The 24,641-nt window shown below is 39.8% G+C and overlaps 1 protein-coding gene across 3 annotated transcripts; it reads left to right on the top strand.

The window, feature by feature from the left end:
- Positions 1–2,457: 2,457 nt before the first annotated feature.
- sin3aa (SIN3 transcription regulator family member Aa) lies at positions 2,458–24,279 on the top strand. 3 transcript variants are annotated; one of them, XM_022671561.2, is made up of 21 exons: positions 2,458–2,529; positions 7,599–7,808; positions 7,917–8,099; positions 8,310–8,416; positions 9,601–9,877; positions 10,029–10,277; positions 10,656–10,808; positions 10,954–11,109; positions 12,185–12,268; positions 12,358–12,476; positions 12,577–12,787; positions 13,490–13,606; positions 14,214–14,452; positions 15,049–15,232; positions 15,829–16,414; positions 16,692–16,861; positions 18,864–19,037; positions 19,151–19,243; positions 20,280–20,374; positions 20,847–21,042; positions 22,086–24,279. In XM_022671561.2, exons 2-21 carry the CDS (start codon positions 7,629–7,631, stop codon positions 22,314–22,316), a joined length of 3,804 nt encoding a protein of 1,267 aa, XP_022527282.1. In that variant the 5' UTR covers positions 2,458–2,529; positions 7,599–7,628; the 3' UTR covers positions 22,317–24,279. The 3 variants fall into 3 exon arrangements, with proteins under 3 accessions (XP_022527282.1, XP_022527284.1, XP_022527283.1); XM_022671563.2 differs by lacking the exon at positions 2,458–2,529 and adding an exon at positions 4,590–4,862; XM_022671562.2 differs by lacking the exon at positions 2,458–2,529 and adding an exon at positions 6,518–6,766.
- Positions 24,280–24,641: the final 362 nt, after the last annotated feature.

Raw genomic sequence — 24,641 nt, 5'->3', positions numbered from 1 at the left:
AGAACAAGAATGAAAATATAAAACATTAAAATTAAATAAGAAATTAAATAAAAGTAATAATAAATTAACAAAAAAATACAATGAATTGAAAAAAATAAAAAGATTTAAAAAAAGAAACTAATTTAAAAAAGTCATTTAAAACAGTCACAGGCTTTCTGATTGTGATTAGAAACTAAAAGTTTAAAATAATTCGGTGATCCCAGCTGTAGCTGTAGCTAAAAGCACTGGCGGACGCTTTTTTATAAATTACATCACCGTAGTCCAGCATTGCTAGTATTGAGGGTAACCCTCATTTTCAATGTAGCCGAGCTTACATAGAGTTAAAGGGAAAAATGAAATTAATTCAAAATAAAAGGATATGCAAACAGGCTAAAATGAGCAATAAAACAAAGAGCTAAATATGAAGAATGATAAAATAAGTTTTATACACTAAAAAAAAAAAACAAGTGTCCATTTTGAGACGGGCAATAAGTTTCTATATAGGTCAATTTTCTGAAATAATGCTGCATTTTAAAAGAGAACTCTGGTATAAAATGGATTTTTGGTGTAGTAAGACATGATAAAAAGTACTTTCTTTTGATAAATAGCACACCTCTGTTCTCCCACAGCGTTTGGAGATGCAGAAATTTTAACAGTTTGTCCAAACACCCCTTGGACTGGGGGACACGGCATAATTTGCCCTGATAAATCGTTTTTTCCACCATTATCCAGGCTCAAAGTAGCTCCACACCTCCTTGCTAGAATCCGGAAAGCCCTGACATTTTAAACGAGGCATTAATAACAATAAGTTACTCTAGATAGAATCCGCATAGCGTAGCAGCAGGCACCAGGAGTAATGACGGCGCTCGGAGCTGAAGTTCATGTTATAGGATGTAAACAGTGTTTTTAAATAAGGTTCTTGTGCACATTTTAAGTTATTAATGCCTCATTTTAAATCAGAGCTCTCCGGATTCTAGCAAAGAGCTGTACAGCTACTTTGAGCCTGGATAACAGTGGAAAAAAAAATCGGGACAAATTATGCCCCGTGTCACACAGTCTGAAGGGTGTTTGGACAAAGTGTTCAAATTTCTGGATCTCAGAATGCCACAGGAGAAGTCCATTTTACACCAGAATTCTCCTTTAAGGCTTGCATGTGTGATTGGATATCCACTGCCGAGCACTCTGAAGCTTCTTGTTTTTCTTATTGTCCAAAGTAAAGTTCTTTGAAGGCTTATTGTAAGGATGTGTATCCCCGCTTGATATCTAGTAATACTTTACTCCACCTACTAAGAATGGAGAGCTGTGGGATATAGTCCAAAAACAGTGAAATATCAAATGAAATGTATCATATTAGTCAGCTAAGCATTGAAGTGTGCAAACATAAAATACAAAATAAAAAAATTTAGTTTTAACATTTTTTGTTCAAAAAAAAAAAAAAAAAACAGGTGAAAAATGTAATGGTACAGGTACAGGTTTCCACAAAGGTCATTGTTCCCCTGCACTTTGTCTTCAAAAGTCAGTTTTACTCCCTATGTAGTAAACTTTATAAATCCTTAAAAAAGTATTTTTACTCCCTGTATAGTGCACTGTACAAATCCTGAAAAGGTATATTTTACTTTATTGGGCAGTTTCCAGACAGGGATCAAGCCTAGTCATGTTCTACACAGCATTTTTAATATAACTTTTTCATTAAAAAGAAAATGCTAAATCCCGGAACACTGCCATTATAAATCCTGAAATAAGTCTGTTTAACTTCCTATATAGTGCAATTCATAAATCCTGCTTATTCCTAATATATGTGATTGTTAAATCACACCCATACTCATTTGTAAGCCCTGAAATAAGTCCTCCTTCTTGCTATACTAGTGCATCTAAAAAAAACTGAATAGAATTCATAGGTTACTTTATTTCAGTATTTCAATAGAATTCATTCAATTTATTTGTATTACACACAAAATTCTATTTTAAGTGTTTATTTATTTTATTGTTAATTATGGCTTACAGCCAATGAAAACCCAAAAATCAGTGTCTCAGTAAATTTGAATATTATGTAAGACCTATTGGTGCTTAGTAGTATGTTCTGCTGGGAAATGAAATCCGCAACTGCATAAAAGTTGTTAGCAGAGGGAAGCATTAATGGCTGTAAGATTTTCCAGGAAAACACTGCACTGACTTTGTACCTGACATAACACAGAGGACCAACACCAGCAGATGACATTGCTCTACAAACCATTACTGATTGTAGAAACTTTACACTAGACCTCAAACAGCTCTGACTGTGTCTCTCTCCACTCTTCCTCCCTCAAATTTATTGATGGTCAATAATGGTTTGGTTTTAAGTGTTAGGTAGCTACAAGTCTTCAGGTCTTCATGCCTCGGTGCACTCCCCTCTGTTCCACCATCAGCGATAGTGCACACTCAGGATTTTGGCGGGTCGTATTCAAATCGTAATGACGTGTGCTGCGGGGCGAGCCAATGGGAAAGGCGAGGGGCGTTACCAACTATTTTGTTACAAACACGAATCCGGAGTGAGAGGCTTCTTTTTCCTAGGTATGTAACAGCTGGTAAAGAAAACAATAATATATAATTGCGATTTGAACCCAGGTGTTCTTAAGTAATCGTGTGTTAAAGCGAGGAGTCGGAAACAATGCGCGTGTTTATCTTAGCGCAAGAAATGTGGGTGGTTTGCTTGGCAATGGCAAAATTAAGGAGCTAAGGAGGGCAAAGCTTTTGCTTGCACAGAGAATCAGAGAAACCAATGTCTGTGTTTTGAACCTGAGTGTGTGTTTGTTTTGTCTTTGTGTGTGAGATTGGTTGTAAGTCGCCTTTCCTCTCGAATCGGTGCTACTGTGCAGAAATCCCGGAGCGCCGTCCGTCTTGTCGGAGCTCCTCCAATCTGTCGGTGCTCGAGTCTGATAGTTAACAGAGAGGCTCAGTAGGGGGAGGGAGCTGTTGTGGCGAATGGGTTAGCTAGACATTTTCCCCTTAAATGTCGAAGTAAACAAAGAATGGCTCACTCACTCGATGCGTACAGTCAGCCCGTCGATTCGTACAAATACGAGTCTGTAAATCAGCGACGCCACATGTCGTCAGTGAGCGGTGCTCATGTTTACGCTTCCAGATTTTAGTGCCCATTTTGACTTTGGGACCAATATAAGGTCGCAATAAAAATAGGGAATTCGTTTAGCTGAAGCTCGAAGCCGAGTGTTTGGCGTGGCTGAAGCGCGTCTGTGTGAAAACCCACCGTGTGTCGGACGAAATGTGTGGGTAACAAAGCCACACGACGTCGTTCCTGCTGCGTTACCCGAGTCGAGGGTCTATTGTTCAATGGGAAGTGCGGGACAGAGCAGAAATGCGTGGTGTATTAAAGGGGAACAGACACAGCCGGGGTCGCAGGCGTTTAAACCTCTACCGAGTTACCGTATACCACGGAAACGCCACGGTTTCTCTCCGTGTGTGTGAGATTAGTGTTCAATATGACTCGGCTTCAAGTTCAAAACACATTTTGGGCAGCAACTTTCGACGATAACCTTCTGCTTGGTCTCTAATAACCGCTGTAGCTGCTGTGTTTCTGAGCTCGAGCTCAGTCAGAAAGCTGCCCTGGGTGAACTCGAATTTCGCTCGCATATGTGTGAGGCTTTCTATCCTCTCAGCGAGTTTTAAAAGCAGAGGTCGCCGTTTTTTCGCCTCCTTACACCAGTTTGAGACGAAGCTCACAAACATGGTCGTTAGGGCGGTTTGGTCTCGAGCCTGAGTGTGAATTGTTGCTCGGTCGAGGAGGAGAGGAATCCCGGGCAAGTGTTTAACTCCGCCTCTCGTGGGCGATGGTTTATTTCAGCTGGTCCGCCTCTAGAGGCGTGTCCTCAGACAACACCGCGTGCTCTGATTGGCTAGCGCTTAAACACGGAGGCGGTGCCTTCGCGTGAAGCAATTTGCATGACGTATGCGACAGCTAAACACTACTGCCGAGACGAGTCACGTGTGCCAGCCAGCAGCAACTTCAGGAAGTTACCACGAACTAATTTTATACACGGAGAAGCTTTCAAACATCAGTCTCACTTTTATACGTTACTTAATCTGTGTGTAAATCACTGATATCAGTACACACTAATGTGTTACAACCTCACAACACACGCTACATAACCCATCTTAACTCCTGGGTAAATGAAGAACCAGCGAGTGGTCCTTATGAGCTTCGTGTGTGTGTTTTCTCTCTCTGCAAAACGTGTTAGCTACTGGGGAGCCCTAGCAACCAAACAAGTGAAGGATAGCGTGTTTGGTTTAGGTATTTTTCAGATCTCCGTTTTCTTATTTTAAAAATCATTTTGGACTTCACACTGATTCCATAAAGCACAAGTCAAGTTTTCACAATAGTAAGCAAAAAAAAGTGTCTGGAAGTGCTCCGTTTTCAAGCTGTGTGTAGTAGCCTAGCTACCTACGTGTGTGAGACGAGTCTGAGTGGCGGGTAGGGGGCGAACCTCTTGAGCTTGCCGCTCATGTGAGTGACGTTCAAGTCGACCTATCAGAGAAGCGTATCCATCCTTCCCCGCTGCATCCCTATAGAGGGGACCAATCAGCGACACGGTGGGCGGAAATTGAGGAAAAAGCCCCTGTGAGCCACGCCTCTCGACAAGCGAACAGAACTGGGGTTGTTTTCAGCTGAGAATTTTTTCTTTTGCGGTCGCTTTCTGTTGTATTGTGCATTTTAAAAACATTTCACGGACGGAGCGTTTTATTGAGCGCTGTGCATGAGTGACCGACACTGCACGCGCGCACGTGTTTTAGTGCTGCTGTTGTTTTAAGTTGATGCCTGTTTTTCTTTTGGTGGAAATTCGCGGACAAACCTTAACAACTCGACGAGCTAGCTAAGCTACTGGCAGGAGGTGAGTTTTAACTGTGTTATTTTGGCGCTAAGCAGTGAAGAAAAAATGTAACCAGTGGCGCTACCAGCAGTTTCCTTCGTTGCTTGAAGCGCTGTGTCCCCGCTCAGTTGTGTGTGTTTTTCTTTCTTTCGGTGAAACATGTCGGTGTGTACGTGTGTGTGGTTGGGAGGGGGGGTGGCTGGGGTTGTGCTCTCTGCATGTGCACTGTTAGTTCGTTCGTTAGCTATAGCTACAGTGACTGACGCCGCTGATGGCTAACCGCTAGCTGGCTAGTCAGACTGCGCTGACATCTGCACTGAAGTTAGCTACGCTAACGCTAGTTAGCATGGTGGCAACGCTTGCTAGTTAACTAGTTCAGAGGGGCAGAGCGCTTAATTAATACTGTGTACTGTGGCTAGCTATTTCTATTTAGTTAGGTAACAGAATGCTTCTAATGCCAAAGTATGTTTATTTTATTCCTTTAGTTAACGTTACTTGTCTACAGACCCGCGTTACCGTGTTCTGTCGAGTTGTGCTACCCATCGATATGTGTTACTTGGTCGTTCCGCGCATGCGTGGACATAGTTAGAATTTAAAATGTTTTCATGTGTTTTCCATGATAATGGCAACATTTACTGTGTTTATCTGAGCGTAGTGTTACTATTGACTTACAAAGGTGTTTACGTTACAAAATAGTAAATTGCGATTCAAATAAAATAATCAAATAACAATTTTTTACATTAGCTTTAGTGAGAGCATTTGCTGCATCTGATGCTTCCTCAACCTATCAGAATATTCTTTCTAAATTTATTTAGGGACCTTTTTCTATAAAAAAAATATACATCACGGTAGCACGTTTTGACATGACTGCACAAATCGACAGAACACCCTGGGTGGTGCAGCGGAACGCTCTCCGTGTGTAGCCCGTTGGATTGCTAAGTTTCTCCCCAGGCTGTCCACACTCGATCTCGGGGCTTTAGCACACAGCTAGGCCCCAGGGCAGGGGGAGGGGACGGAGCACACATTAAGCGAGCTAACTGTTACTCTCCAATGTAAATACGAGTTGGCTAAGCTAGCTAGCAGACGTGTCCATGTGTCACATATTAGCTAGCTAAACACTCTCGACATCAAGTTTTTTTATTTGTATTTATTTTTTAAGAACCTTTACTCATATTGGGGCTTGTGCAGCTCAAGCTTAGACTTCAGTCCTATTTTGGGCTTCTTTTTCGTCTTTTGCTTTTTAGTTTTTTTTGTTTTGGTGCTGACTGACTCATTGATCCAGGAGCGGTTCTGATGGCCGTAAAAGGGGAGTGTGTACTGCAAGCTGATGATGAGAAATACTCGAAAATGCTAAGCTAGCCCACAGGCAGTCAACACGAATATCCATGTAGCGACTGCGATGCGTAATGTGTACGTGCCAACACATGTCTCGTAAACAGTAAGGGTAGCTAGCTTACTAACCTAAAGGGCTTCCGTGCATGTCGCTTTCAGTAACCAAAGTATTTGCTTAAATCAATTGTAAGTTCATGAAATGAGGAAGGACCCTACTTCACAGTTTAATAGTCATCTAGCCACGTTTCAGATGTCTGTTTATATTTATGTCGCTCCGCGAAGCGCCCGCGTGTTCCCCCGCTGCCACATGTAGCGCTAACTACGGCATTCATGACAGTCTCCAATCTATAGGTACTTAATTCAGACTGAACCGCAGCTTTACCCCCCACCCCCGGGCGGTAAGGTCACTGAAGCGGTGGAGGTAGTAGAGCTGGTAGCTGGTGGAGCCCCTGTTTGGCTCAGTAGCAGAGATGCGAGGCGCCTCTGAATGTGGGCTCAGGGCTGGAGCTCACAGGTGACGTCATGGCCCTAGTCCTGCAGCATGCGCCCGGCTGGAGGGAACTCAACACCTACATTATGGATGCACTGATTCTGTGAGCGATTATCCCTTTTGCCACTTTGTTGGGCTCCACTCTGTCAGTTACACCTCCATATACAGCTTAAAATAAATGATTATGGCTGTGATTTTAAGACTGAACCCTGTCTGTTTGTTTTTGTTTGACACCTGTACACTTGAGATTACACATCTTTTATATTGTTTATATCTGCTACTCCTGAATTTTTTATGCTTTTGTAACATGAACCAGGTGTTGTTTTATTAAAAGTGTTTTTTTACTGCGTGATTTACTGTTCTGTAAATTACACAGTTAAGTTAGGAAAAGTTACTTAAAAAGTTTAAGTCTACTTTCTTCTTGTAACAAGACCAGCATTCTTGTTTTGGTGTCCACTCAGACATAGGCTCACTTTGTGAGTCTTGGTTCTGATCACAGTTTCAGTATTTTTCTCCCCTTTGATTGGTAATATTTGATTCAGCCCTGGATTTCTGTAAAGACTTAAGTCTTTGGGTTTTTACAAAATCTGTTCTGTGCAAATAAATCAATTTATTTAGTAATCAAATTCAATAATAACATCTAATAGGTACATTTGTTGTTTTTTGCTACGTTTTTTGGTTTTTATTGTTTTTATATTTCTTTATTTTAAGTCAGTATTGTCTGCCTGAGCTCTACCCAGTACCCAAACTCAGCCCTGTCAGATTAGTTTTAAGAAAATGTTCTGAATCGTAGGCCTGCATTTTTAATGGTACCTTTTTTTTCTACAAAACTGTGGTGTGATCATTGCACTATAGCAAAGTAACAAATGTCACATTGCTGTCGTAAAAAAATGGTGAAGGTCAAAAAATTTTGTCTTTTTTTGCCCCTCCTGCAGGTGTTGGTGCCCTCTGAGTATGAGTTCATAATGAAGCGCCGCTTGGAGGATCCGGAAGCGGTCTTTGTGGCGCAGCAGCGCCGGCTCCCGGGAAGCACTGAGGGCTTCCAGCACAGGGTTCTGGCCCCGGCGCCAGCAGTGTATGAGGCTGTCGCTGACAACATGCAGCCCACCACTGGCACCCAGTATCCTGTACCCCAGGGATACCAGGTACTGGCACTGAATGTCTGGTGTTCACTACATTACCAGATGTCACTGTTATTTTTAAACTTAGAGTTTTTTTGTGTATTTTTTTATTTATTTATTATTATTTATTAGGTTCCCACTGTGGCTCAGACTTCTGGGAGTCATGGACATGGTCCGAGTCCTGCTGTACACAGCAGCTCTCACCACCACAGTCCTGCTGTGCAGCCTCATGGCCCTGCCTTGGTCCAGGGTCATGCACACCCTCCCAACCCCACTGCCTCTGCACAGGGACAGCAGCAGTTCCAGAGACTTAAGGTGGGAGTTTGAACCTTGCTTATTAAGCTGTCTTCTCATTCCTTGAACCTGTTTAACTTAACTTTGTGAAACATGAGTTTCAGTTTTTGGGTTTGTGACTTGTAAACTTTATTCTTTTACTTAAAATGGAAATTTGTCTCATGCATAGTTTAATTTGAATTGGAATCCACTGTTATTCCATTCCATGTTATTATATATTGTATTTTATAGGTGGAGGATGCACTCTCATATTTGGACCAAGTGAAACTGCAGTTTGGAAGTCAACCACAAGTTTACAATGATTTTTTGGACATCATGAAAGAGTTTAAGTCTCAGAGGTGAGCAGTGATTTTATTATTTTGTTTGAGAAAATCTAAAAAGTTTTTATGTATGTTTAGATTTTTTTAATGTGTTTTTCACAACATATTCTGTCTCCCACACACAACAAAAAGTTATTCTGTGGTGTTGCCCCTCTATTTGACTGAAACATTATTCAGCATTATTATTAATGTAAGTAATATAAGAAGTGGACAAGGATGACCAATGCCATTAAATAAAAAAAAATTAGGACAGTTTAAAGTAAAAGTTTTCAGTAAGTGTAACAGTCAGATATGACATGCAAGTCTGGCTTATCTTTCCTTGGAAGCAGAACATGTATGGCAGTTTGCAGTGCTCATTTACCTTGCAGTCAAATTAGTATCATGATTAATTAAACATTTTACCTTTATTATTATTATTCCTCAAGTATATGAGCATCTCAAGTTTTCTTCTGTGTTTCTTCAGTATCGCAGACTCAATGGGTTAGTGTTATTTGACAGAAAAAAGCCCTACTTTGTAGCACCTTGACAGTTAAGAGTGTGTTCAGCACAACAGCAACCTAGTCATAAAATGATACACAGCAGCCTTCACCACCTCAGAGCCAATGTTATGCCAAACTACTCCTAAAGATTCATAGTTGCACATGCTAGCACAGATTTTGCAAGTACTAAAGTCACTTATCATCACTTTATTAAACTATTACTGTTAGTTACTGTAATTTTGTCAGATGCACAATTGTAGCATTTAGCTGCTAATAAAATATTTCCTTACAATATTACAGACTATTATTGGCTTGATAGTGAAATAAAAACCGTTGAAACATAGTGCAACTCATTATGGTAACGAGTATGTAGTAACATTGTTATTGCTTGAAATTTTACTTTTATATATTTTTATTAATAATAAGGCACACACAAACCTTTTTGTTATTACAGCTTAAATTTGTTCAAATGTAAACCAATTAATCAGTTAATTGTTTAATTAAAATGTTTTTTTTCCCCCTAGGCTTAGTAAACGAATGCCTTTGCTCTGCCTGTTTGAAGTTTGTGTTATTTGTGTATTATCATAGGCTGTTTTTCCTTGGACATTTTTTTCTGTTTTTAAGTAATGTTATAATAATGTAATAAGTAAATTAGTAGCTGTTTTTTTCTAATACAGTTGTATGAACTATTTGTTTTTTATACTTGTGTTTGTCTCTGTGTAGCATTGACACACCAGGCGTCATCAGTAGAGTGTCTCAGCTATTTAAGGGTCATCCTGACCTTATCATGGGGTTCAATACCTTCCTGCCACCTGGATACAAGATTGAGGTGCAGACTAATGACCTGGTGAACGTTACCACACCTGGTCAGATCCACCATATTACACCTCATGGCATCTCAGTGCAGAATATCCCCCCAACTCCACACCAGAGCCAGTTACCTGCCCCAGTCTCCAGCGGAGCAGCCCCTCCCCCTACCCAGCCCTCTCAAAAAAGCAAGGTGAGTCATTATACATATTACTCCTAACATGTGGAATTAACGTTAACGCTTTACAACATTCTTTGCTTATTGTCTTCTGGAGAAAAGTTTTTGCTTTAGCACTGTTGTTTGTTACAGATTTGAAACTATTCTTTTTGGTTTTCTTCTACAGCCATTGCAGTCTCCTGCATTAACCCCGAGCAGTCAGCCCAATCCGTCCATTCCGCCCTATGCCTCGCCCCGCTCGCCACCCCCGCAGCCCCACACCCCTGTGAGCAGCACCCCTAATGCCCCTCCTCTTCAAAACAACCAGCCTGTGGAGTTCAACCATGCCATCAACTATGTCAATAAAATCAAGAACCGCTTCCAAGGTCAGCCAGACATCTACAAAGCCTTCCTGGAGATCCTGCACACATACCAGGTGGGTGTTTATGAACAGGCTGTGCAAATGTCCTTCTTTGTTTTCCCATTTTTTTCCTTTTGGCAAACATCTCTTGAGTTACTTTGTCAGTAAGAAAGTATCTGCGGACTTTGTGCTTTTTATTATTATTTTATATTGAAACTGAAGTTGATCTCCCATGAAAATTGTGCCTCCGCTTCTCTTATTGGCTTGTACAACAACTTATAACAGGAGACACCAGAAAGGTCCCTTTATTTACAGTTGGTTCAATCTGGCCTTTGTCCAGCTTAGTTAGAGCAGTGATTGTGTAAAAAAGTTTAGTGTGATTGTGAAAATGTAACTGTTAATGAGTGTACTGTTAATAAACAGAACAAACTGATTCCTTTTTTATTTCTGTAGAAGGAGCAGCGTAATGCTAAAGAGGCTGGTGGGAACTACACCCCGGCTCTGACAGAGCAGGAGGTGTACGCTCAAGTGGCACGGCTCTTCAAGAACCAGGAGGACCTGCTCTCTGAATTTGGCCAGTTCCTGCCAGATGCCAACAGCTCTGTGGTGAGTGACTGCATCTTCTGAATATTCGCATTTTTCAAAATAATCAGACAGTTAAGTCAACTGTCACTTGTGTGAGACTTGACTTGTCTGTAATCCACTTGACTTTTAACTAGAAGTGATTCTTCTTCTCCCCCACGCTCTCTAGCTTTTGGGTAAAACGACAGCAGAGAAAGCAGAATCTGTTCTGAATGATCATGGAAGCACAGTGAAGAAGCCGCAGCTTAATAACAAGCAAAGGCCAAACCAGAATGGTTGCCAGATTCGCAGACATACTGCTCCTGGATCCACTCCACCTGTGAAGGTAACTAATTGTACTGTAGTGCTAAGCTTAAATCTTAACTCTTTCCATAAATGCAGCATAGTTTTTATTTAATATATAACTGGGGTTTGACTGTACACAATCGTCACAGTTTAGTTCACACTGCAATTTGAACATCACTGTACAGCCAATCCACTAAACCACAAGACTAACCTAGGCTGTAACTAAAGCTACCAATTGAGGGAAGGGCATAATGCTACTTTTCTAGGCAAACTTGATAATGCGTCATTGTGCAGGGCTTCTTCTGTAATGTTCTATTTCAAGATAAAAATGTCTGTAATTTTTGTAGTAAGCCACACTTTAAAAATGCTGTCAACTTTAAAGCACGTGCAGCACAGATCAGTGAAATTCCCTTGTAGCACTGCACTGTGCTGTTGAAAGCCTCGTTAGCTCTGTTTGCTAGCCTTGCTGATACTCACAATGTCAGGCTGCTTGTTTGTTAGTTTTATACATTCTACTAGAAAAAGAAAGCCCACAGTAGAAACTACATTACATACTACTTACCGTAGCATTAATTATATATTCTCTACAATTTCCACAATGGCAATCAAATTGAAACTATGCATGTTTTTTCAATTAGGAAATTTTGCAGATCCTCTAATCTAGAGTGGCTTACAAAAGTGCTTCAGTGTTTATTTTGGCAATCTCCTCAGCTACTAGAGGCTAGAATCTTTGAAAAGAGTGGTTCTTAATTTGCAATTGAAGAAAATCAGTTCAATTTCACTCATGTAGCGCTTTTTACAGCAAAGCAACTTTAGAGATACAGATCCAAGCCTTTTATAAGTAAGCACCACAGTGATCGTGCAAACAGTGGTTCCATGTTGTGTTTTTTCGATATTCATTCACATTGAGGATGCTTCGTATATTTGTTTTATGTATGTCTGCATGCATTGGATATTGATATCTGCATTGTGACAGTTATGTACAAATACAGGTACAATTACCTCCTAGTATACAAGTAAAACAGAATGAGGAGTGCATTCTAGTGCAATCTTTTTCCAAACAAATTTGAGAAATTAAGTGTTTGCCGTGTTAATCCAACCTGTTTACCTTCCAGAAAAAGCCCAAGTTACTGAATCTGAAAGACTCTTCTGTGGCAGAGGCCAGCAAAGTTGGCACAGAGTCTTTATTCTTTGAAAAGGTAAGAAAGATCTGATTTATGAATCATAAAATCCACACTTTTGTTACATTTCTTTGATTAATGACACACACTGTCTAAATCTTTCACAGGTGCGGAAAGCTTTGCGAAGTGCAGAGGCCTACGACAACTTTTTGCGGTGCTTAGTCGTATTTAACCAGGAAGTGATTTCCCGCGCTGAGCTGGTGCAACTGGTGCTGCCATTTTTGGGGTGAGTGTTTTTGACCCTGCCTAAGGCCAAAAAAAATCAGTTATCTTCAATTGTTAAGACAGAGGGAGAAAACTGAGCTGAAATGTGCATCATTTTTCAGGAAGTTCCCAGAATTGTTCACCTGGTTTAAGAATTTTCTGGGCTACAAGGAGATATCCCACCTGGAGAGCTACCCTAAAGAGAGGGCAACAGAGGGCATCGCCATGGAGATTGACTACTCTTCATGCAAGAGGCTGGGCTTCAGTTACAGGGCTCTACCCAAAAGCTACCAGCAGCCAAAATGCACAGGGAGAACTCCACTCTGCAAAGAGGTGAGGATGTGTCCTAATTTTACCCATCATAATATTAGTGCTGAACCGATGACTGTTTTTGAGGCTAACGCCAATTGCTGATCACCTATTAGTTTGATGGCCAGTCTTCAAAACCAATTAAGGGTGGGGCTGGATTCCACATTGTGCAGAGTCTGTGTGATATTCTGTATTGTCTCCTTAAGATGCATAAACCTTTGAAAACATATGTGACTTTTTGGAGTCACACATTGAAAACGCTTTCACGCATCAGGTGTGACAGTCAGTGCAGAATTGTGGCGTGTCAGTAGCTGGGTTTGCTAGCTCTGCTTTGTCCTGAAACTGTATTAGACTGCATAAGTGATGTACACTCAAGAGGGGTGTCTGGTTAGTGGTGTCTTTACTCTGACTCATTTTGTGATGGATAAAATGATTTTTTTTGGAGTACACAGAGCAAGAGCTGTCTACTGCATGCCATGCATTAGGTCTACATTGCCATCTAGTGGTTGAATTAAGAAGTGCAATGTCTTGTGACCTTGCACAAATCCATAGCAACTCGCAAAAAATAGATCACATAAACTGACCAGTTCTCAGGATTGGGTAAAATAGAGCAATAAAGTGGGTAATTCAGGCCAGTTCTGCTACATCTGGGCCTTGTTTTTTTTAACAGACTGTGATTTTATTAAGTGTTTGGGCTTACGCATGTGGTCCTATCTGTCTGCTCAGGTGCTGAATGACACGTGGGTGTCTTTCCCTTCGTGGTCAGAGGACTCTACCTTTGTCAGTTCTAAAAAGACACAGTATGAGGAGCATATTTACAGATGTGAGGATGAGCGCTTTGAGGTAAGTCACCTACAAATCTCATTCTACCGTATTGTTCCTTCTGCATGATTTGCACGCTCATGAAAAACCTGGAAAAGTCATGGAATTTGAAAAAAGCAATTTCCAGGCCTGGTTAAGTTTTGGAAAAGTACAGAAAACGTTTTCTACAAATGTTTTTCATTGATTAATGGAGAAGCTATTTTGAGCTAACAATAACATTAGATCAGGAAGTTAAGTAATTTAGTCCTACATAATGAATAACAGGATTTGCCACACATTTTATTATTGAAGATTCTGTGTCAACAATGCTAAAAAATCTAAAATGTCTGCACCTGTCCATGTCTGCACTGGTGTTTTAAAGATCGAGTGGTCATGAAAATTTGTTTTGAAGGTATGGAAAAGTCATGAAAAAGTAATTTGTTTAAAAAGTGTACCTTTACTGGTGCTTTAAAAGTAAGGCTGTTCTACAGCATGTTGGGATTTTAGTGGATGTGCCTAAACAACTAAATGCATGGGTATTAAATGGAAATGGGTAATTATTAGATTTCTCTAACTACGCATGACTGGTTTCTTGTTGAGTGTTCATCTTGCTTATTTAACTGGTAATGTCATTTCTGTCTGTGCATAGTTGGATGTTGTTCTGGAAACAAACTTAGCCACTATCCGGGTGCTGGAGACGGTTCAGAAGAAGCTCTCTCGTATGTCTGCTGAGGAGCAGGCAAAATTCCGACTAGACAACACATTGGGAGGCACCTCTGAGATCATCCACCGCAAGGCTATCCAGAGGATATACGGAGACAAGGCCATGGATATCATCGATGGATTGAAGAAGAATCCTGCTGTCTCTGTGCCTATAGTACTAAAGAGGTATGTGAAAAAAAAAAAAATCTGTGCATATATTTTCTCACTTTAAATAAAGTAAGATTTGTTTCACATTTAATTTTACTTTTTTTCAGTGAGGTTTATGTTTGAAATTGTAACAATACTAAGTTTCATTTAGCTCATACTAATTTTAGCTATTCTCCCCCTAGTTATCCTTAATTTGAAGAAAAAGCTATTATCTGTTATTCTACAACTGAGTTTGTTCTCTTGAGAATCCCACTTTGCAAAAAAAACTGAGAAAAAAACTAACTGCAAATTTTTATCCCTTTGAGGGAGTTTTATTGCATCATGCGGTGAGCACACACAAAACCATTACATAAGAAACACGGAGGGCTAAGACACTTACACAATTGTCAGCCTAGTGGATATGCATCTGCCTTGGCAAGTCTACAGTACCATCCAATACCATCACAGCTGATCTAAAAAAGCAAATCAAAAATGTTTTTTTTTGCATTACTTTTGATTTTATTTTGCATCAAATACAAATAAATACAAAAGCCTCAAATTTTCTCTGCAAAGCTGATGCCTCGTACAGGCACAAAAGGATCTGTACCACATTGTTCTGATTGTGTGTGATGCAGGTTAAAGCTGAAAGAGGAGGAATGGAGAGAAGCACAGCGAGGTTTCAATAAGATCTGGCGCGAGCAGAATGAGAAGTATTATCTAAAGTCCCTGGACCACCAAGGCATCAACTTCAAACAAAATGACACCAAGGTGCTGCGCTCCAAAACCCTCCTCAATGAGATTGAGAGCATCTATGATGAGGTGAGTTACATTCAGCCTAGGTTTTTTCCCCTTTCTTCAGCTCGAGAATGATGAATAATGTGGTATTCAGGTATTCAAATCAGGTGAGCCCAGCATGCTTTAGATGCACTGTTTATATTACTTTTGTGATTTCTGTGTGGTGAGAAATGTGCAAAATTGTGGCATATAAACAGATTTTAGATGATTTCTCTGCAGCTCTGTGTCGAGACTGAGGAAAACATACAGATTTAGCAGCTGTGTGTCATGTGAATAGAGCATGTGTAAAAAACAAAACAAAAAAAAAACATTATATTTTGTCCCTTTTGATTTGATCTGTGACTAAAGTCTAATCTGTGATCTAATTCTTACTATTAAACGTTTTAGACACAAAGGTGCTCTGCCAAAAATGGGAGCAGTCCCCATTAGATTTACTTGCTGCTGGGTTTTAAACACCATTTGGATTCAGTTCTACAATTGTATTAATATATTTAGTTTTATTTTGTAATCATAATGTACCTCAATAAATACAGTGCTATTTTTATGTAATAATAGTTAGTGATATATAATATATATATAATAAAAACTAGGTGTCCTGAACCGTCTATTCTTATGTGCAGAGGCAAGAACAGGCTTCAGAGGAGAACGGGACGCCACCTAGTGGTCCCCATCTCACCTTCACCTATGAGGACCGGCATATACTGGAGGATGCTGCCGCCCTCATCATCCACCACGTGAAACGACAGACCAGCATCCAGAAAGAGGACAAGTACAAGATCAAGCAGATCATCTACCACTTCATCCCCGACATGCTCTTCTCCCAGAGGGGAGCGCTGTCAGACGCGGAGGAAGAAGAAGACGAAGAGGACATGGAGCTGGACGAAGGTGGCTCCAAGAAGCACAATGGTTTGGCGGAGGCTGGCAGCGCTGGAAGCCCCCCTAAGTCCAAACTCCTCTTCAGTAACTCTGCCGCCCAGAAGCTGCGCACGTGTGACGAGGCCTACAACTTATTCTTTGTTAACAACAACTGGTACATCTTCCTGCGGCTGCACCATACGCTGTGCTCGCGCCTCCTCCGGCTCTACGCCCAGGCCGAGCGGCAAATCGAGGAGGACATAAGAGAGCGTGACTGGGAGAGGGAGGTTCTCGGGCTCAAACGGGACAAAAATGACAACCCCGCCATCCAGCTGCGACTGAAGGAGCCCAGTAAGTATAAGGCACCGGGGTGATGTTCTGCTTAAGTTAGCTCATTTTAGACTCAGAGCTGATGTTGTTCTGAGGTGCTGATTATGAATCAGCCTTCTGTTCACAGATCCAACCTTAATCCATGTAAATCCAAATGCACAACCCGCTTCAGATAAGTAGCATTGGCCTTGTTCCACTGCTAACTTTGAATATAGTGGATGTGTTTTGTTTTTAAGCAGCTGGACTGTGTCTAAAAAATTTATTTTTTGTCTTTCTTCCTCTCCCTGTTGCTCCCCAGTGGACATTGACGTAGAAGACTACTACTCAGCTTTTCTGGAGATGGTGCGCAACCTGCTTGATGGAAACATGGAGGCATCTCAATATGAGGACTCTCTGAGAGAAATGTTCACCATCCACGCCTATATCGCCTTCACCATGGACAAACTCATCCAGAGCATCGTCCGGCAGGTCTGTGCTCCAGTTCCCTCTCTGAAGTGCAAACTCTGTACAGGGTAGAAAGATGAGCTTCTTGCTTCCTGATTGGTTTTGTGATTGTGTACATATATTGTATACATATGGTCATTTTGACCACCAGCAACTTTTTTGTCTGTCACTGATCAAGTAAACATGGTTAAGTCTGAGTGACTGTAAAACACTGACAGCTTCTATCCACTGAAGAAAAACAAAACTGGTCTTTTCCTCCTTTTTGACTGTGGTGGAAATAAATGTACATGAGATATTTCTTTGTACTAAAGCGGTCGAACACTGCACATTTAAATACAGACACTCCTAGCATTATTAGTTAGATTTAGTTCATCAAAACAACTACAATATAAAATCAGAAAACAGTCAGTAAAAAAACTTTAATTAGCACTTGGTATTTAACTTAATATTTATCGTATGAGAGATTGTAGTATGAGAACAGTCACAGAATATGTTTGTACACTGACATGTGAAAAATCACGGTATAGCAGTATGCAAATTTGATTGTGTACATGTTTTAACTGTCATCTCAATGGACTGAGAGGAAACGCTCACACCTGTAAAATTTGTGAGGTGTTATTTTGTGAATATAAAGGATTTTTTTCAGTTTTAATGTGAAGTTTTAGTTTGCCTGACAAAGACAATATTCTAGTTAAAGTGACAGTCTGTAAGTTTTGGGGATTTCTCAAGATTGTGTAATGCACCAAACAAGTAGGAAAGTAACTTTGATAGTGCAGTTGTGGTGAGTGCTCCTTCATAGCAGATAAATCTAGTGATTTTAGAAAGAACTTAACTTTTTTGCCAGCTCTCCTCAGTTCTAAATATATGCTTCTTTAGTGTAACGTTGCATGACTGAGCAGATGAAGACTTAAGTTGCTTATCTAATATCTCCATGTTCATACTAGTTCTTGTATCAGCGGCATTAGCAGCACCACAGTTAAGTCATTTGCTCCACAGTGGATTTTATTAGACAGCCAATGAGAACTGATCTTTGGTCAGTACATTTACTCGGTGGTGCTTTTTATAAATGAGGCCCAATAAGGAAATGTGCATATCCCAAACAGCAGACAAATTCCAATCTGACCAACCAAAGATGCATTTAACTACCAGGTGTAAAAACGTGTGGCTGAAGTCTTATTAGAATACAGTTCAGATACTAGTCATATTCGACCACAGGGATAGACCACGATTTGTCAGTATAGCCAAATAACTTGTGTCCAAAAGTATATTCAACTAACTGAGATTTTAGGGTTCATAGCTCAGCTGATTGGCCAAGCAGTGCAACAGTCTGCAATCACCTCCTTCATACAACCAGTTTCTGTTTCTCTGCCCTTGAGGTATCGCTGGTTTGGAATAAATGTAAAAATAAGATTGTGTGCCTTTTTAGAGTCACACCTTCAGGCTGAGGTTTGTAACACTGTGTACGTTTGTATTAAGAACACATACTTCTTTCATAAATAAATGCTGTTTACCGCATTTGTTTTACCTTCATGAAGAATATGATTGCACTAAATTAGAATTTAAAATATTGGACTTTTTACAAACAAGCAAGCCTAGCAGGTGATGCATTAATACAGATCAGAATGTTGGGATCTTTTTTTTATTTTTTATTTACTTTTTTATTTTTTTAAATATATATACATATATATATATACATATATATATATATACACATATATATATATATATATATATATATATATATATATATATATATATATATATATATATATATATATATATATATATTTGTGTGTGTATGTATGTGTATATATATATATATATATATATATATATAATGTATGTATATATATATGTATGTATATATATGTATATATATTTATCTTTTGTTCAGGATTCCTCTCTCGTTTGGAAATTTTTGGGACCTGATTTGTGATCTGATTGTCTGCAGAGCTGAGGGGCGGGGTTAAAGTGTTGCAGAGTTGATGTAAAGGTTAATTTCTCCCCTGTGCTCTCCTCTCTACAGCTGCAGCACATAGTGAGTGATGAGATCTGCGTGCAGGTGACGGATCTCTATCTGTCTGAGAGCAGTAGTGGTTCTACAGGCGGAACACTCTCAACTCAGTCCTCCAGAACCACTGCTGAAACAGCCTATCAGCGCAAAGCAGAGCAGCTCATGTCTGATGAGAACTGCTTCAAAGTAAGAACTTCTTTTCTTCTTCACTCCTTATTTCCTCTATTCGATTCTACTTTTGCTTTCATTTCTTTGTCTTTTTGCTGTTGTTTAAATTGTTTGTCATATGTGTCATATAGCTGCTGTTTATGAAAAGTCGAGAAAATGTACAGCTGACTATTGAGCTGCTGGACACAGAAGAAGAGAACTCTGATGAGCCTGTGGAGGCAGAGGTGAGCTGTGACTGTGTTATTTCCACATATTTATGTTGAAATAATATAATAATTAAATAGGTGTTTAATTGTTAACGCGAAATGCAGTAAAAAAAATAAATGATATATATATATATATATTTTTTTTGTTAGTTTCTTTGTTTTATATAAGTTTTTCTAGGCAAAAATATGACCTTGTGTTTATATTGTGGGGCATTTGTTCTTTCAAGCCTAACAAGAATCGGAACACCCTACCCCTAGGTGTAAACCGAGAGGTAGGGCCAAGGTGTGAAATAAGATTGGGCCTTAGTCAGGGGTGTGAGTATCCATGGTAAGCTAAAAGCTGATGTTAGCTCTCTAATGTTCACTTCCTCAAAAACAAACTGGACACCCACAGACTAAACCTAACCAAACATTAGAAGGGAAATAAAAAAGCACCTTATGAGGAAGCTAAACGCAGGGAATCAAGCTGTGGTCCATGCCACAATAAACATTAATACTAACCGATACTAGATTTTACCTTATATGTTCTCACCAATATCTGCTTCCTTTAAAATAATAATTTCACCGCTTTTTTAATTGTAACACAACATTTACATTACCAGTAAAAGTATCCTGATAATGATTTGAGAGTGAAAGGGTTTGATGCAGATATGCAAAAACCTGCTGTCCTAAAATATTATTTTCACAACACAACATTGAAAAAGCTGTGATAAACTTCTTAAATATCAGTGAACTCAAACTGCATTACCCACATGCAGCAACAGAGGGAGCTCTTCACACTGTGGACTGTGCTCACATGGCATAACTAGGTTCAAGGTACAGAGAGGTCCACAGTAAACACACACCAAACTGCTTTTTAGCCAAGTGCTTAGAACTGTTACAGAAGCTTACATTAATTTAGCATATTAATTTATCGTATTCCGCGTTGATATTGGAATTTGCAACGTGTTATACCACATCCTATTATTTGTCCATATCATGCTGAATTAGTTTACACTGTTTTGATTGATACTCATGTGTCACAGTGCTTATTATTCAGTATTTATGTTTTCAGCGCTGGTCAGACTATGTGGGCAGGTATCTGACTCCTGATGTGACGTCTCCAGAGCTAAGAGAACACCTGGCACAGAAGCCTGTTTTCTTGCCAAGGTAACACTCCACCACTTTATTGTTCCAGAGAATTTCCATTATATGTCTTTTAAAGGTTTATATTTAATGTTTTATTTTTGGTAATCTTAATTAATTTAGATGGCTTTATTGAGACCAAAATTGGGAAGCGAGATGTTGGAAAAGACACACAGAAAGAAATTGAGTTTGATCTTCAAAGTTTAAAGCAAGATGCCAGCTTTCATTTCACCCATCTTTTGGCTTCAAAACAACGTAATGAGAGTGAATGGGGATGTCCTGTCCATACAGTCTATGGTTTATCAGCAGCAGTTCGAACAGAGGCTGTGGCTGACTTCACATGTATCGGAGGAGGCATATGCTTGTCTTCACTCTTTTGGTGTTGGGGCATTACAAGTGATAGGGGGAGTCACAATGGGTGGGTTGGGTAATTGGCTTGTCAATTGTGGAGAAAATGAAAAAAAAATAGAAATAAATGTAACAATTTTTTTTACAGAAACTTGCGGAGAATCCGGAAGTGCCAGCGGGGACGGGAGCAGCAGGAGAAAGAAGTGAAGGAAGGCGGGAAGAAGGAGAATCCAGAAAACATGAAAATGGAGTGCATGTTCAAGCTTAACTCTTACAAAATGGTTTACGTGTTCAAGTCTGAGGACTACATGTACAGACGCACAGCACTGCTACGAGCTCACCAGGTAAACTCTTGTGATTAGCAAGATGTTCTCCCTCTGATATACCAAAATGGTGCTGTATAATTTGGTACAAGTGGTACCATTCTGCATTGTCTGTCATGTTAGCTGTGACTTAAAATTGTGTGGCACCTAATTAACAACCTGTTATTGTTAATTTAGCACTAATTAGGAGTGTCATGTTGTCAATATTTCATCGAAATCGATCAAAATTATGTCATGGTCTCGAGTCAAAAAGAGGATCGATGATCCCTACGCAAATGGCGCAGCACACTGTAGCTCAAAGAGAAGCCCTTTCTCCAAAGAATGTGGACATTCTTATCTTCTTAAAGAAAAACTTGAAAATATAAAAATAACATTTGTTTGTCTAGCCTCAAATATGTTAATAGTTTTGGTACCTTAAGGAGCATCTTTCTCTCAGATAAAGTTAATAATATATCTTTGTTAAAGAAAAAAAAAACGTGTCATTCTCAGGGACCGAGTATTATTTTTCATGTTTAACTGTTATAGTAGGATAGAGTTCAGTTAAGGCTCTAATTGTTCCTTTATTTTTTTATTATTTATTTTATGTTGCACATTGCTGTTTTAATAGTGCACACTGCTGCTACCAAAAAAAGCCACTAGATGGCTTTACATATATATCTTATAATATAATTTGACCATTAGTGCCTAATGTGGTGTATTACAGATCACTTGTATCACTTTGCATCACTTATATCAAGCCCACCTTTTGAAATAAGATATTGTAAATTTGATGAATCAAACCAATGACTGACCCTAGACTAATCTAAAACTGGCATAGGCCTCTCTGCTGTAAAAAAATAAAATAAAATCGAGAATCTAATAGTGACCCTAAAATCGAAAATAAAATTGAATCGAGCATTTAGAGAATCGTGACACCCCTAGCACTAATCATGCTGAATTTCCTTTTATGATTACCCGCCAATAAAAGCAGAGCTTACCACCATCATAACATCCCATAGCTGCATAGCTTAGCTTAGCTTACCCTGACCTAGAACTGTAACAAGATTTTTTTGTGTGTCCACCAGTCCCATGAGCGGGTGAGCACACGGCTGCACCAGCGCTTCCAGGCCTGGGTGGACAGCTGGGTGAAGGAGCACGTCACCAGAGAAATGGCTTCTGATACCACCAAGTGGCTGATGGGAGAGGAGCGCGAAGGGTTCATCCCCTGCAAGACGACCTGTCACCACGAGACGCTCCACTTCAGAAACATCAACAAGTACAGAGTCAATTACAACAGCAGCTACAAAACCCCGTGACCCCCGAGCAGCACACGGGGGGAGGGGGTTCTCGGTAATGGGAGGATGCGGTAGAGATAGTGGGCAGGGATGGAAAGAGGACTTATCAACAACTTTCTAAGGATGACATGACTGCACAAAGCTAAGCCTCAAAGCTCTCATGTCACACCAGTGGCGGCTGGCATACGTCTCAGTTTTTAACAGCGTTTTTAGCTGTACCTGTGCCCGCACATCCCTCAGTGCCAAACAGTGGGAGGAAAGACCTGTTCGTCAAACAGTTAGCACAGTCCGCACAGTCTGCACAGTCCACATTCCCAGAGTAATCTGGAACCAGCCACAATTCTGAAGTTCTCATTCCCACGAGGCTGTGACGGGCTGGACTCTGGACAAGCCCGGCTGTGGTGCGGAAGTTTGACTGGGCAGGTCAACAGGCATTAATGTACTACTGTATGTACAGGTCATAAGGCTGTGTAATAAGGTGAGAAAACAATATGACCTTTACCTGGATGATGCCAGGTTAGGTTTTATAGTCCTTTTCAATGAATGGGCACTACTCTTAGTTTAGAGTTATTTGTTTGCTTGTTTTTTATTCAGAATGGACCAGCTTTTCAAGAACAGATCAGTAGCATCAAACTAGCGTTCTTGCTTTGGAGATAAGTGCACTTAACTTTGCAGAGATAACCAATTAGTTATCCAGCCAAAGTGTAGGAAACTCAAGCGGCACCATCATTAGAATAAGCTAAACTACTTTCCCGTTCTGAAGTCCAATGAACAAACTCTAAGAGTACAATCTTTTTATTTCAAAGCAAAAAAAAAACAGAGAGAAAAATACAACTAAATAGATATCTTCAACAGAAGAGACAGCAATAAAGATCCCACAGTACTGTGGAGTGTACAACAGAAAGCACTGATGCGTTCAACAGAAGAATGAATGAGCTTCCAGACGCTCACACTCTGTATAATTGTATATGTTTTGAATGTCAGAACGTGACATGACCACAGTTTGTGCTGGCCGCCCTGGCTGCAAGCCTTACAAAGTTGCTGGCAAAGCCCAATGCCAATACACCAGCTAGTGAGCGCACATACACTCACACACGCATACAGACATACACACACACACACACACACACACACACACACACACACACACACACACAAGCAAACACACAGCTGATCAACAATGGACTATCCACACACCTACACAGAACACAGTTCACTATTTGTAAATAAACTGTACATATTTCCAAACCTTTTTTTATGACAGAGACCTGTGTTGTTGTGCTAGTGAAACTTTACAGGCTTACTGTGGACTTTAGAGAGAAGAGACTGCTAAAGTTAGCGAGAAACGGGGAGTGGAGATGGGTGGGAGAATGGACACAAGCAAGATGACAAGTTTATTACAGTTTTTACCAAAGGGAGTTGATTATAATGATAGCTGTTTCTTTCTGTTTTCTTTCTTTTTTTCCTTTTTTTCTTTCTTTCTACTTTGTGTGTTTACTCTTCCTTTTTTGTCTTTTTTAATAGTAAAGCATTGTTCATTTTGGAAAAGTAGAAATGTATCCAGGTTCTTGTTTTTGAAACGTTTTTATAAGAAAAAGAAAAAAAAAGAAGAAAAAACTAAACAGCGTTTTAATTTTTTGGACTTTTCGATTGGGCTCATTTCAGCACACATTTTGATCACTGCCCATTTGCATATGCATCCAGTTCTCTAGTCTGAACACTGAGGAAGCCACTCGGTCAAACTCGCACTGTCCTCGGCTAGCCGAGAAGGCCTGCGAATGTAATGTGTCTCGTTCGTTGTGTGAGGATTCTCTTCTTCACCCTGGATAGATTTCTGCTGGACAAGAATATGAATATATATAAATATATATATAGATCTATACATTTTAAAAATGAAAGTCACAAAGCATGTCTTTTTTCTGTGGATCATCATAGCCCCTTTATTTCGATATTATTTAAGAAAATAAAAATGACATTTGTAGCAGATTTGAAGCACTTTTTCTTTTCTTCTATCAGTTGAATTTTGAGTCACACGCTGCGTTCGGAGGTTCCTCTCTATTACAGAAATAGTGCACTACAGGTGCTGGTCAACGAATTAGAATAATTTGAAATAGTGCAATCATGAAATTCTTTGAATGCATTTTTTGTGCAGAAAGCAAATCAGGTGTTCACCGCACCTGTCCTACTCGTTAGACTAATCACAGAACTCGTTACCTGGAAAAAAATTTGCTCAGCTGAGCTTTCCAAAAGGCCCATTTAGGCCATTTAACTGTGACACTGTTGTTTTATTGAATTAGAATAATGGAGAAACCGTTTCATTGAATTAGAATAATTTTTTATTATAAT

This window comes from Astyanax mexicanus, chromosome 2 (assembly GCF_023375975.1).
Source record: "Astyanax mexicanus isolate ESR-SI-001 chromosome 2, AstMex3_surface, whole genome shotgun sequence".
NCBI classification, from domain to species: Eukaryota; Metazoa; Chordata; class Actinopteri; order Characiformes; family Acestrorhamphidae; genus Astyanax; species Astyanax mexicanus.
The sequence above is the reverse complement of the archived record's forward strand: the minus strand, read 5'-3'. Positions and strand labels throughout refer to the sequence as shown.